This window comes from Monodelphis domestica, chromosome 4 (assembly GCF_027887165.1).
Source record: "Monodelphis domestica isolate mMonDom1 chromosome 4, mMonDom1.pri, whole genome shotgun sequence".
Classification (NCBI taxonomy): domain Eukaryota; kingdom Metazoa; phylum Chordata; class Mammalia; order Didelphimorphia; family Didelphidae; genus Monodelphis; species Monodelphis domestica.
Genome location: NC_077230.1, coordinates 10,979,731 through 10,994,698, shown reverse-complemented (window position 1 = coordinate 10,994,698; position 14,968 = coordinate 10,979,731). Strand labels below are relative to the sequence as shown.

Below are 14,968 nucleotides of genomic sequence, written 5' to 3'. Positions count from 1 at the left end.
TGAGACCAAATAAATGCTCATAAACCACACTTTCAAAGATGGAATGAAATTTGTCGTGTTAACACATTATTATAGTCCCAACTGCAACTAAATTTGGTATCAATATCTGGAAATTAGAGACTTACAATGTTGGAAGGCAAGATGAGAAAGTCACTACTACATCATGGCAAGGTTTAGCAGTAAGGTTTTTCTATTGCTGCCTTGCTTTTTTCCTTTTTCTTCTCTTTTCCTCAATCATCAAATCCTTTCTTTGGGAGAATAAGATTGAGAAGTTACAAACTGGGGAAACCCTGAGCCTCACAAGTAGTAATAAAAAATTACAGGTTCATTTAAATTGAGTGAGTTTTCCCTATTAGATGAGTCTTTCCAATTTTGTCATTTGGCATCACATTTTTAACCTCCAATTTTGAATTTGAAAACTAAATGATACAATTTTTAAACATACAAGTCTCTCAAACTTCAGGTTGCTTAGAACTCTGAATTCATTCTCTTAATAGAAACAATGTTATAAATGCTGTTTAAGTTCCCACAAAAGCTCATTCCATTCTTAAAGTTCTTTAACTTACTTAACTTACTTTAATTAATTTTGATGAATTTTAAAAAGCACCTCTCTTTTAAAGTTTCTGTTGGACAATATGCCCATAATACCACCATGGTATGCCAAGAACATGTTTCCTTAAAAATGAGAAAGAGGGAGAGGAACTTGTGTCATGCCAGCTAGGGAGATGAAACTTGGTTAGGCCCACTTAATTTGATAATCCTAAACCATATCCCATAATTTAGAAGCTACATGTACAGCAACATAAAGTTTTCACAGTATTTTCAAATATTTGCTTTTTTTTTGGTATTACAAAATATCATTTTAACCCGACAGTTATCCTTGCACCATGAGTGGAATAAAGCTATTTCCTAGTTGGCCATGCAAATTGAAATCAGTATCATCATATATTCATATAGCCAACAAATATTTGTTGAAAACCCAGCACGTATAAGGAAAACAAAGAACTTTTTAAAATTTCCAATATATTCAAAATATTGAAAATATCAGTCTGTGCATCTTAAACTTCATCAAATGTGAGAATCCAATCACTTTTAGGGGGAGATGGGAGTTTGGGAACACTAAAAATGTTTTACTCAAAATCTGGAAGGGAGGAAAAGTATTTGTAGCTTCAACAAACAATCTGATATTTAAATACAGGTTAATAATAATATAAGAAAATCAAATATTCCCCAAATACAAAGTACTATACTATAAAAAGATCTTGAGGAATGTGAACTAAAATAGAAAAAAGGGCAAATGGGCATAGAACTTTATGAACATAAATTTTAAGAAATAAAATTCATGAAAAGTAATTGGGATAGGAATTTAGGGAAAATTCTCATCCTTTCCTCAATCCTAAGGGCATTACTTAGCAAAGATTCAAAAGATAAGGTTTTTTTGTGAAAAATTCTTTCTTCAAAAGATGCCAAGTCATTAACATGGTGCTCCTTATCTCTGAGAAGCTATCCCTAACTAGTCACAAAGATTCCATAGGCAAGTACTTAAAACCTCAATTTTCCCTTTCAAAAAAAAAAAAAAGACAGCTAAATTTATCTCTAGGGCCCTTCCTTCCCAACTTTAAAATTTCAAGATTACATTTTGTTTTTCCATTACTGCTCCAAATGGAATGAATTCAGGAGATAAAGAACAAAGAGGAAAAGAAAATACACATGGGATTATTACTAAACCCTGACTCTTGGGATGCTGGTTTTTTTTTTTTAAACTCTTACCTTCAGTCTTAGAATCAATATTGTGTATTGGTTCTAAGGCAGAAGAATAGTAAGGGCTAAGCAATGGGGGTTAAGTGACTTGCCCAAGGTCACACAACTAGGAAATGTCTGAGATTTGAACCCAGGACCTGTGTCTCTGGGCTCTCAATCTACTGAGTCACCCAGCTGCCTCCTTTAACATAGGATATGGTATTTTTGTGGTGGAAAAATTGCTAAGACATGGTATTAGAGGGAATTCTGCCTCTGACATTGGGTGATCCAAGATGTCACAACTTCTCTGGCCTCGGTTTCTTCATCTCTGAAGTTCAGATAACAGTATCCACACTTCACAGTGATTTTGTGAAAAGCAAAGGAGTTAAATTAACTGAAAGAGAGAAACTTCAAAGCATTATATAAATGCTAGCTATTTTTATTGTATTGTTCCTTTCCATAAGACATGAAGAACTCAGCATGATTTGGGGAATTTTTCTCCAAAAAGAGTAAGTCTGTCACTCCCCTTCTCCTAGGCAATAAGCCAGGCCCAAAACTGAATGAGAGGAAAGAGACTAGATTTCATTTGATAAGTTGTATAGCACTTTAAATGTCCTCAAACCATTCCTAGATACAAAAAAATACACCTTTTCTACACCAATATTATTCTCTGAGGTACTTTACCTATAAAGAATCAAAATCGCCCTAAGGGCAATAGAGAAAAATGCCTAGTGGATGCAAATGTATTGTAGCTTATTAGCAATTATAATTTGCACAGAAGAGATTCAATCACTAGATGAGTATACTCTGGGTCTGGTAGCTAGAAGCCTGCAAAGTTCAACACATTTGCAAATATCCTTTCTCCAGGTAAGGAACTACCAAAGCTAGAAAACAAACTCCTCCTCCTACTCACTAGGACTTTTCATGTGAAAATTAAATAAATAAATAAATATTACTGCTAATGATATGAATTACTTTGCAGGACCCCATAAAGAATTCAAAAAAACTTTTTCATGGAAATGTCAGAATGGCAAAGGAAGGGAGCCATTATGTAATGTAGTGAGAGGTTAAAAAAAATGGATAATCTGAATGATGCAATGGTTCTCATAATATGTAAAAAATAAGAATAATGCTCATCAACTCCATCCCAACAGAATTATGTTGCTAGCATTTCTATGAAGTGTTTCTTTCTTTAAATAAATTGTTTCCTTCCTCTAACATATACATGAATCATAGAGGGCTGAGAAAGCATAGAAGAGTTATCTCCACCACTAGGAATATACCCAGAAATAAGATTAGAAATGTGCTGCAGTATCAAAGTAAATATAAAGACTTACATTTGTGTTTTTTTTAAATTATCATCAAAATCATCAAGTGCTAAAACTAAGTTTCTGCACAGACAACACTAATACATCAAGGATAATAAAGGATGTGGTCAAATGAGGGAGAAAAAACTTTGTATCAAATTTTTCTGATAAGGTGTGGTATCTAAGATATATGAACAATTTATAGATATATACTATATCTATATAAACATACACACGACTAATGGCATTCTTCTATAGATAAATGGGCTAAGGATATGAACAAACAGTTCTCAAAAGAATTCCAAAAAATTCCCAGCCACATGAAAAAAATGCTCTAAACTACTAAACTAGAAAACCAAACCATGAAGTTTTACCTACTTTGAAAAAATGGCCCAAATGACCCCAAAGCATCAAGTCAGTGTTGCAGAGAGTTCTAGAAGAATACACAACATTTGGATTTATGCATATCAAATGACTAAAATGTCTATATTCTATGAACCAGAAACTCCATCACTGGGCTTATACTCTAAGGAAGCTAACAATAAGAAGTCCCTATATACGCTAAAATATTCATAGTAGCATTTTTTGATAGCTAAGAATTGGAAACAAAGTAGATACCTATCAACTGAGGAATAACTAAACAAATGATAATATATGAATGTAACAGAATATGACGATGCTAAAATAAATGCTGTGATAAATACAGATAACCATGGAAAGATCTTTTTGAACTGATGCAGAATGAAGTAGCAAAGCCAAAACACATTAACTTACAAAACAAATGAAAAGAATAACTTCATACCAAAAAAAAAAATCAAAAACCATATTTAAGAAAATTAAGCAGGACTTGAATGAAGAGGTATGAGGAGACACCTCCAAACTACCCCTATGAAGACACCTCCAACCTACCCCTATGTGGAAGTGAGAGGTCTACAGACATTACATTATCAGTTGTACTGATATTTTTCCTCTAACAAAATGCTAATTGGCATAAGGGATGGTCCTCTGTGAGGGGAAGGGATACTTGGGATAAAGATGTAAGAAACAGAAAATAGCAACAAAAACTTATTAAAAATAATCAGGTCCACAAATTCAAGCAGGATGTAAATAGATTAGAAGCCCTAGGAAACACACAAGATACAGAAGAGTAAATAAACACTGATATATCCCAAGACTCCACCTACTGGGAAGGATAAGGATTATTTGACAAAACTGTTGGGAAAACTGGAAAGATATCTGGCTTAAACCATCATCTCACTCCTTATACCACAATAAAAATGCAAACAATTCATGGTTTAAACTTGAAAGGTTACCTCATAAACAAATCAGAAGAGAAAATAGGAAGTTTTACTTTTCAAAAGTATGAATTCCAAACAAGGGATAAGAGAGAAATACAAACGAACAATTTTGATTAGATGAAATTGAAAAGTTCTTGCATAAACAAAAAGGTTGTAGGTAAAACCGGAAGGTTAACAGTTAACTAGGGAAAAAATATGCAACAAGTTTTTCTGATAAAGGATTAATATGTCAGATGAATCCTATAAAGACATTAATTCTGCCTACTTTTAAGATTTCTCTCAAAATAGGAATGCAACAGAGTTCAGAAAGGCAATTTAAAATATAGAATTTAAAGTTTAATAGTTGCTTATTTTTTAATTTCGCTGTTGCCTATTTTGTGAATCAATATTTCTTTCACTAAAGGAAAAAGAGATTACTTAAAATACATGAAGGATCATGATCTCTGAACAATAAGCAAAGGACACTATTTTAAGCATAAACTACAAATGAAGAGTTAGTATTATAGTCTTGGCTAAGTTAAATAAATATCAACACCACAGGTATTACATTTTGTCTCACAGAAGAAGTTTCAGATAAAGTTCCAACTTTCATAATGAGGAGTTTCCTCATCTGGGAATGTATTCATAATGTCCTGCCCAGAATCTCTGTCTATGGTTGGAACAAACACCCTTTGTTCAGGGTGAAGGTTGCTTTTGAATATTTATGTATTATTTTGGAAGTATGAACAAATCTCATAATTTCATGTGGTTAAGATAGAATGAGATGGTGCAGATAAAGTTAGGTGGATTCACATTTGTCTGAACTGTAGATAAAAACTAAATTAGTTCTACATCAACTTATGTGGAAGCTGATGGAATGACATGGGGCTGTATTTGAAACTGAGTAAATAAGCACTGCAAGCAAATAAAATTCTCACAGAATTCTTAGGAGTCAACAAAACACTTAGCTGAAACAATAATTTCATCAAAATTATAGGATAAAAAATAAACTTAAATAATCAGCATTCCTGTATGCTACCAACAAAATCCAACCAAAGGAAAAAAAAAGAAATTCCATTAAAGAAACAACAGAATGTATAAAATACTTAGTCATCTTCCTGCCAAGGCACAGGAACTATATGAAATACCCACAAAACATTATTTACAAAACTAACAGCAGCTCTGCCCATGGACAGGCCAACCCAATGTAATAGAAATAACAATACTAATTAAATTAATTTATTTATTCAGTGCCATATCCAAACCATCAAAAGATCTTTAAAGAGCTACAAAAAAAGTAAAATTCATTTGCAGCAATAAAAGGTAGGAAGGAGGGGGATCTTCCTCAAGTACCTTATTTTAAATTATGCTACAAAACAATAAACATCTAAAATATAGGTTCTGGTTAAGAAACAGAAAGTTTGATCAGTGAAACAATACATAGAAACAAAGTAGCCTAGTGATTGATAGACCTAAAGATCCCAGATATTGGATAAGAACTCACAATTTGACAAAAACAATTGTGAAAAATGGAACACAATCTGTAAGAAACTAGGTATTGAACAATATCTCATAGTACAAAATAAGCTTCAAATGAATACTTAGACAATCAAGGGTGATATTATAAACAAATTAGAAGAGTCAGGAAGAAATTACCTTTCAGAAGAGTCAGGAAGAAATTACCTTTCAGAATAATGGATGGGGTAATCTGACCAAGAAAGGAATAGAGGATCACAGATTAAATGGACAATTTTGATTCCATAAGAAACTGGAAAGATTTTGCATGAACCAAGTCAATGCAGATATAATTAGAAAGGAAAGAGATAACTGGGATAGGGAGGGGTAGAGTATCTTTTCAATAAATGTCTCTAATAAGGAGCCCAAGATATATGAGAAAATGATTCAAATGTAAGTCATTCTCCAAATATGTGGTCAAAGTATACGAACAAGCTTCTGAAGGGAAGAAATACAAATTTATCAATAGTCATGTGAAAAAAATCCAAACCAGTTATATTTAGAGAAATGCAAATTAAAGCTAATCTCAGGCTCTACTTTACAACCATAATACTGGCAAGTTGATACCCTACCACCACCACCACCACCAAAAAAAAAAAGAGGAAGACTAGTACATTAATGCACTGTTTTAGACAAACGTTTAAAAAAATATTTACAACAGTGCTTTTTATGGTGGCAAAGTACTGAAATCACAGGTAGAGGGCTCATCAACCAAGGTTTGCCTGAAATAAACTATGATAAATGAATGAATGTAATATAATACTATTGTATTACTATATTGTAAATAGGGGACAGTTTCAGAGAAACCAGAAAGACTTGTAACTGACACAGAATGAAGTGAATAAAACCAGGAGAATAATTTATAGAAAAACAACAATGTAAATGCAAACAACTATAAAAAACTTAGGATTCAGGAGAAGTATTTTAAGACTGGGGCAGGTAGGTGACAGTGGACAGAGCGTCAGGTCTGAACTCAGGAAAATTCATCTTCCTGGGTTCAAATATGGCCTCAGATAATAGCTGTGTAACCCTGGGCTGTTTCCTTATCTGTAAAATGAGCTGGAGAAATCAAACCCCTCCAGTATCTCTGTCAAGAAAACGCCCAAAAGGGGATCACAAAGAGTCAGACCCAACTTAAAAAGAACCGAACACTTTTAGATTAGTCAAGTAAGCAGGTTGAGAGGTAGGAGTTGGTGCAGTTATTATCCAGAGTCATCCATCAAACAGCCTACTAGTCAGATTTCACAAAGCCTCTACAGGGAGGCCAAGTTGTTCCTAAAATCTGCTAAGGCAATGAAGGGACATATTCTGGTATTTCCTTTGTTTATAATCAGTAAATAATAAATAAGCACAATGGGATCTCATCATTTCTACACCTTTTAATCATGAAATAGTAAAGATACTCATATAAAAAAATGCTCTAAATTTCTAATAGAGAAATGCAAATTTAAATGACTCAGATTCCACCTCACAACCATTAGACTGGCAAAGTTGACAAGAAGAATGATAAAGGCTAGATGAGGAGTGGGAAAACAGGAACATGCAGTGTTTGTAGATCTGTGAATTGGCCCATCCATTCTGAAAAGCAATTTGGAACTATGCCCAAAAAGCTATTAAACTGTGTATACTCTTTAACCCAGGAATACCACAACTAGGTCTACACACTAAAGAGATGAAAGAAAAAAGGACAAATATGTATAAAAATAATTATAAGGTCTCTATTGTGGTGACAGAATTACAAGCTAAAGGATTGCCTATCAACTGGAAAATAGCTGAACAAAGTTATGGTAAATGAATGTGATGGAATACTATTATGCTTTAAGAAATGATAAAGGGAATGATTTCAGAGAAACCACTACACTACAACCATTCAGTCATATGAAATGACGCAAAGCAAAGTGAGCAGAACCAGAAGCACAATTTATACAATACTTTTATTTATGTAATTATACAATAACCTATCTTCTAACAAAGTGATGAGCTTGAGGTGCAGATTAAGAGGTTTTTTGGATGTGGCTAATGCAGGAATTTCTTTTGTTTGATAAAGCATATTTGTTAATATGGGTTTTTTCTTTCTTTTTCTATAGTGAACTGGAGAGGTAAGAGGGAGAAATGCTTTTATTAATTTTCTAAAATTTAATTTAAAAAATAAAACTGCCTGTTCATTTATCAATTGGGGAAATGGACAAATCTTATTAGGAGTTAAGATTTTAAGTGTTGTTATTGTTCAGTCCTGTCTGATTCTTCATGATCACATTTGGCATTTTCTTGGCAAAACTATTTTGAGGAGTTTGCCGTTTCCTTTTTAGGTCCATTTCATAGATGAGGAAACTGAGGCACAAACCCAGCTAGTGTGTAAGGTCAGATTTAACCTCAGGTCTCCCTGACTCCAGGCCTGGCACTCTATTCATTTTGCCCTCTAGCTGCCCCAAGATCTTAATACTCCCCTATATTTAACCACTTTATTCCATCAAAGATGCAATGAGAGAATGGGAGAAAGGTCTGAATCTTTACAGGAGATGCTTTCTAAATGGACTAGGCTTAAAGATTTAAACAAAGAGGCAGAATAAAATTGCTTAGCTTCATAATTTTGATGTATTTTCATGATTTTTCCTAAAGTTGAGCCCACAGATTTAGGTATATGAAGGACTAATAAGCACTATATCCACTATTACTGGCCCAGACTGACTCTCCATCTTAAGGAAGGTATAATCAAATTAGTACACAAAAAAAACCACCTGAAAGTTAAATGCTATCAATATTTGGATTATATAGCTCTCTACTAACCTAATAATACTATTAACTCTTTTTGCTGATGGGTTAATATGTTGCAAAAAGTCAGCTTCTGTGTACTTGGTATATGGCACATTATTACACTACTGAGATCTATCCCACCCATGTAAATTTTTAAAGGATCTAAAAAAGTCATATTCTAACAAAGAGAACTAGTTAACTTATTACTTCAGCTTCTTTCACCAGTCAATCCAGAACTATTTACTCCTACTCTATTCTACTAGATGCATTACACTATCCATAACTCAACTAATTTTTTTCATTTTAATACAAGGCATTATATTTATATATTTATATTTTAGATTAAAACATATTCCCATTTACAATTCAACTCTTAGCTTTCATTTCCTATATGGATTTATTTTGTAGGATCTCTTAACTGATTTTGTATTTGTACTGGTTGGAATTTTTTTTTTAAGGCTATAGCTTATTTTTAAAAAGCCCTGCTGAATTTTCCTTTTGTGGTTTTCCTTTAATTATACAGTTAAGTACAAACTGAGCCAAGATGGTAAAGAAGAAAGAAGCAGTTTAGCTCCCTCTACTACTCCAACAATGATCTAGGCTGTGTCTGATGGGAAAATCCAAAGAGAAATTCATTGGGTCATTTTTCCAATCCAAGACTACAAATTTTATCTATAGAGAGGTAACCAGGGCAGGAAAATTTGAACAGCAATCTAGAGATCACAGATTCTATCCAAGGTTTTTTCTTCTCCTATACTAATTTTGGTGATCACATCAGCTTGCATGGATTCATCTATTATCTCTACGCAAATGACTCTCAGATTTATTTATCCAGGCCTGGCCTCTCTACTGATGTCCAGTATCCTGCTGTCTATTGGACATCTAAAACTGCATGTCTCATAGGCATCTTCAGCTCAAAATGCCCAAAACTGAATTCATCATTCTCCCTCAAATTCTCCCTTCTAATTTTCCTTTTACAGCCAAATACCACCATCCTCCCAGGCTACCAACCTAAGTTGTCAACCTCAACTACTCTCTCTCATCCCTATTAATCGCCAAGTGTGGTTGATTCTATCTTCGTAACATTTCATGTATAGCTCTTTTCTGAGAGTGATTGCCATTTGATATAAATCAAACCGGATTACTATGAATGTGTTTCTGTCACAGCCAAGCAATTAACTTTACAATACTAGTTTCCTTCCAATAAAGGAAGAAAAAAAGACTTTTAAAAATGCCCACCACACACAGGTTATCAGGAAGCATGAGAAGCTTAAGAAAAGGAAAATGAAAACAAAAAGAAAAAAAAGCAGAAGAGAATCATAACCTTTAGAAATGACTATCTAAGAAGCACCAATTCTGGAGTCAGAAGGTATGGACTCTTCTACCTGTGTAACCTTGAGAAAGTCACAACTATCCTGGACTTCAATTCCTTCATTTATACAATGAAGAGATTGGATTAAATGTCCTTTGAAACCCCTTCTAGTTCTAGATAGCTCTCACAGCTCTAGCTCTATGATTCTATGAGAAAAAGGACCTCAAATTGAACCTTGGAGCTAAGTTATAGACATGAAACACTACTAAGAGGAAAGGTAAATCATCTGAGAAAGCAGCTGCTTGTTCACTAAGAAATGATGACGTTAGTCAATCTCTGAACAAGAAGAGTAGTAATGAGACAGCTATTTGTTAAGCTATCAAAAAGAAAAAAGTTTACCATCTCCCAAAGAAATGAATCCGCGATTTGACAGAAAATTTCTCAAAACTTGTCAAATCCTATCATTATTATACACTTTGTGTTTAATCACATGGGCACAAATAATAATGCCAAAAGAAAGTACTGCTAAAAAGTTAATAAGAAGACTTGAGTAAGAAACTAATTTTCATAACTGCTGCCCATCAATAATAGGGATCTCTGGAGGAAAAAGGCAGATTAGGGAAGTAAATGATGGTTTTTAAAATGCCATCTTAGGTAAAGGTTTGAATTTCTGAATCACCTCTTAAAAATACAGGAAGGAGTATACAGGACCAGTAGAGAGAATGACTCATCCAAGTCACTTTACCTCAAAGCCTCAGCAGTCCAGGTGAGAGATGATGAGACCCTCAACTAGAATGGTGGTTGTGCAAATGGATGATGGAAAGGGACAAAGTTCAAAGATGCTGTGAGGAAGAGATAACAAGAGCTGGTAAGTAACTGGATATGAGCAATGAGAGTGAGAAGCAAAGGAACACCAAGGTTGAGAACAAGGTTGAGAGTCAGAAAAGATCAGTGGTGCCCTTGATTGTAGTAGAAAATTTTAGAAGAAATAAAGATTTAAGAGAAGACATGAGTTGTCCGTATAATGGATATGTAGTTCAAAATGTCCAACATTCAGTTAAAAATGAGGGACAGAAGTTTACTAGAGAAACCTGAACTGGATACATATCTGGGAGTCATCTGCATAGAGATAAATCAAATGAGGAAGTATAGAGAAAACAGAGTCAGGACAGAACCTTGGAACAATGATGTCAAAGAAGAGGAAGGGGGTACCTGAGCATTATAAAAACCCAAGGAGAAAAAAATCAAAAAGAGGAAATGCTTAACAATGTCAAATGCTGCAGAAAGATGAAGTACAACTAAAAAAAAGAAAACAATCAGATTTGGCAGTTAGGGATCACTAAAGAAAAGGTTCAGGTGAGTGATGAAGACAAACTGCAAGTGGTGGAGAAGAATGAGGTTACAGATCATAGACAACTTTTGTAGATGGCTTTTTCTCTTTGTTTGGCTGTGAAGGGCTAGCTTAGGAAGATGGTAGGATCAGGTGAAAGATTCTTTTTTAAGAATACTAGTGATTTAATTATTTTTGTAAACAATATGGGAAAGACCACTGTAATGAGAAAATTAGAGAGCTAAAGCTCAGAATGAGTTTAAAGGAAATTTTTTAAAAAACATATTGGGGAAAATAAAGAAGATCAAAGAAAAGGATAAAACACTGTAGTACAGTATTTGGGTTTAAATTGGATGATGGAGGAAGACAAAGCTACTCAACTCACATTCTGTTCTTGTTTTCTCTGCCAAAAGAGAATGAACCTTGGAATGAAAAAGAATAAAATGGTTACTAGGTAACTACAAGGTAAGTAGATAGTAAGGGACTCTGGAAGAGTTCAAATTGCCAGGTCTGAAAGAAACTAGGTCCCAAAGTATTCAAGCAACCAACAGATACACTTGTCAATCATTGTTATAATTTAAGATTCTGAAAAACAGGAATATTGGCCCAAGACTGAAGAAAGGCAAATGTCCCAATTTTCAAAAAAAGGTGCTTGGTTTCTGTCCCTGGGGAAAATTTTGAGCATATTATTTATAAATATTTATCTTTAACCATCTTGTTGACTTAATTATCAATTATCAATCATGCTATAACATTTAGCAGTAACCTTTTAAGAGTGGTAAATTGTGCAAGTCCAAAACAAATGATTTATGAACACAGGTGACTACATAATTTACTATATATCAAGTGATTCAAAAACTCCTTATAAACATGAAGTATGTATTTATTTCCTTTGGTATACAGTATTCCTACCTCCAGCAAAGTACCTTAAACACAGAAAGAGGTGAATACTTATTGACTGAAGAAAAAAAAGAGCTTGAAGATCAAGGTTATAAATAAGAAGTTCCTAATCTGAAGTTTATAAATTAATTTTAAAATACTTTGATAACTGTATTTCATTATAAATGGTTTCCTTTATAATCTTATGTTTCATTTTATGCAGTTAAAAAATCCTTGAGAAGTCCATAAACTTTTTTTAAAAAAAATTTTTTTTTAAAGCCCTTACTTTCCCTCTTAGAATGGATACCTGTTCCAAGGTAGAGGAGAAGGACTAGACAACTGGGGTTGTGACTTGCCCAGGGGTCACAAAACTGGGAAGCATCTGAGGTCAAATCTGAATCCTGAACCTCCCATCTCCACATCTGCTCTCTCTATCTACTGAGCCTCGGACTCCATAAAACTTTTACCAGATAGTCAAAGCGGTCCATGATACAAAAAAAAAAAAAGGATAAGAATATTTGTATTATAATGGCAAGTTATAAATAAAATTTACATAGGGCTGAGTACTTTTATCCAGTCTTTTTTCTTAGTCCTAAATTAGCCAGATTCGAAAAGCTAATTCCTTTTAACTTCTATAAATGGAAAAGTTTGGCAACAAGAAATAACGATTGATCTAGCTAGGAATTATAACAGCTGACCTTTATACAGGGCTTTAAGGTTTGCAAAGCTTTGGAGATACAGTACAGGTCCCTTTTCCACTTAGAACTAGCTGGTCCTCTGTACAATAATCCTGGTAATATCGCTCTGTTGAAACCTATTTTACCAGGCACATCACCCCACAGAGAAGCTTTGCTGGACACCTCAAAAGCGTCCGTTCCTACCTTATCATTCTTAAGTCACTAGCTTACCTGGAGATAACTCACTTCTAAAACAATATTTGCTTCCCCGTAGTATTATTAAAGAAAGTGTAACTGAGTATACCGTGCTGACAGTAAAACTCAGAATGGCAACTTTTATGCATCCATTTAACGAATTTTGAGAGGCTGAAATAAATCTAATACTTTCAGTCATCTACAACACTTATTTCTGATCATAAAAGATCTAGATGTTTTTACCCACTGTTTAAGGATGGGAGATGAAGGGAATCCAACTCTCGCCATTACAAAAGTCTTACATTTGTAACTGGGTTTCACAGCAGCAGAATTTTAATTATCCTTCAAACTAAAGTAACTCGTAGCGAGTTAGTAAATTAAAGTATAACTGGGGAGGATTTTTTTTCTTCAGGCTTTTCCACAAGTAAACGTGCCCGATCGAAAAATCCAGAGGCTAACTAATGCACTGAGGCTAATTGCCCTCCCTTCTCCACTCTGGAGTTTTTCAGTGTAATCTCAGGTCCTAAAACCCAGGGGGAAAAGGGGAGACATAGTAACTGCTTCAAGAACAGCTTCCACTCATTTTATTCCCCGCCTATGACCAGACTCTGAACCCCCGGAATTGAGGGTCGCCCTCCTCCTCGCTCCTAGGATCAGAGTCCACACACTAGGCAGGTCCGGCGACCCGCCACACTACCGCGCGGGTACGCACGCACACAGACATATACACATACATACACGTGTGTCCCTCCACCCTCCCCCCCCGCCCCAGGCTCGGCGAGGCTGTTCACTCGGCGGGAGCAGAGAGAACCGCCACACTAGGATAGCAGGGAGAGAAGTTAACAAGAACGGGGAGGGGTGGGGAGGGGAAGGAATAGGCCAAGTCTCCAAGGGGAGAGAGAGGTCGACGCCCCGGGAGTAGGGTGGGGGGAGGGGAGGGGAATGATTGCCGGGGGTGGGGGGGTGACCTCTCTCGGCCTCAGGCCGCCAGAGGCAGCCGGCCCTGCCACTCTCCCTCCGCGAAACTGACACGAAACGACCCCCCAGAGCAGCGCCAAAGCGTCTAAGTCGGGAGGAGCGGGAAAGGGTAGGTCCCGGGGGCGGCCCTGTTTGCTCCGCTGAATGGCAGCTAGGCGCCTCCTCCCTGCCCTCCTCCTCCTCCCCTCCTGGGCAAGCTGGAGGGGAAGATCCCAGCCGCCCAAGCCGCCTCCTCCCCCAGGCCCCTCGGTCCCGCTCACCTCTTGGTTGAAGGCGTTGACGGCGTCCATGTTCGCGCTGCGGCGGCTGCTCCGGGCCCCGCCGGTTTCATAGACCTCGCGTTGCAGGGGGAGCCGGCGGGGGAGCGGGGCGGAGAGGTCGGGCCGGGTCGGGTCGGAGAGAGAGAAGGCTCGCTACGACGCGGAGGTCCAGGTGGAGGAGTCGAGAGACTGGGGGCTAGCGGCGGCTCGCGGAGGCGGTGACGGCCAGGTCCCCTGTTCAGTCCCGTTCAGAGGAAGGAAAAAAAGAGGAGGCGGTGGCGGTGCTGGGCTCCAACATGTCCGTTTGGTGGTGGTGGTGGTGGTGGCGGTGGTGGTGGTGGTGGCGGCGGCGGCGGCGGCGGCGGTGGTGGCGGCGGCTGCGCTTGGCGTCTCGTTGACACGGCCCCCCGCGCACACATACATACAATCACTCACTCATTCACTTACACGCACGCACATACACCTACACTCGGGGTCAGGAAGCCGGCAGGCAGGCGGGCGGGCAGGCCAGCTAAGGTACGGGCCTTCTCCTCCTCCTCCGCTCTCTATCACTCTCTTAGCCTGCGGGATGGCGGCAGCGGCCGACTCCACGCCGCGCGGGGCACCCTGGGATGGCTCAGACCTCCCAGCCGCTTCCTGTTTCTCGGCGGCGTGTACCTCTCCTCCCGCCACTCTTCCCCTCCCCCTCCTCAGTTCCCTTCCGAGATACTTTTCCCCGCCCACTTCCTCTCGAGCTGGAGAACG

At 37.1% G+C, this 14,968-nt stretch overlaps 1 protein-coding gene across 9 annotated transcripts in view; it reads right to left on the bottom strand.

The window, feature by feature from the left end:
• The window catches only part of SCAF4 (SR-related CTD associated factor 4), a 112,056-nt gene extending 97,704 nt beyond the window's left edge, over positions 1 to 14,352 (bottom strand). For all 9 annotated transcript variants that reach the window (XM_007493217.3, XM_007493220.3, XM_007493219.3 and 6 more), the window contains exon 1: positions 14,225 to 14,352. In XM_007493217.3, the coding sequence (XP_007493279.1) occupies positions 14,225 to 14,254 (30 nt within the window). In that variant the 5' untranslated portion in view covers positions 14,255 to 14,352. The remainder of the gene's footprint in view (positions 1 to 14,224) is intronic.
• Positions 14,353 to 14,968: the final 616 nt, after the last annotated feature.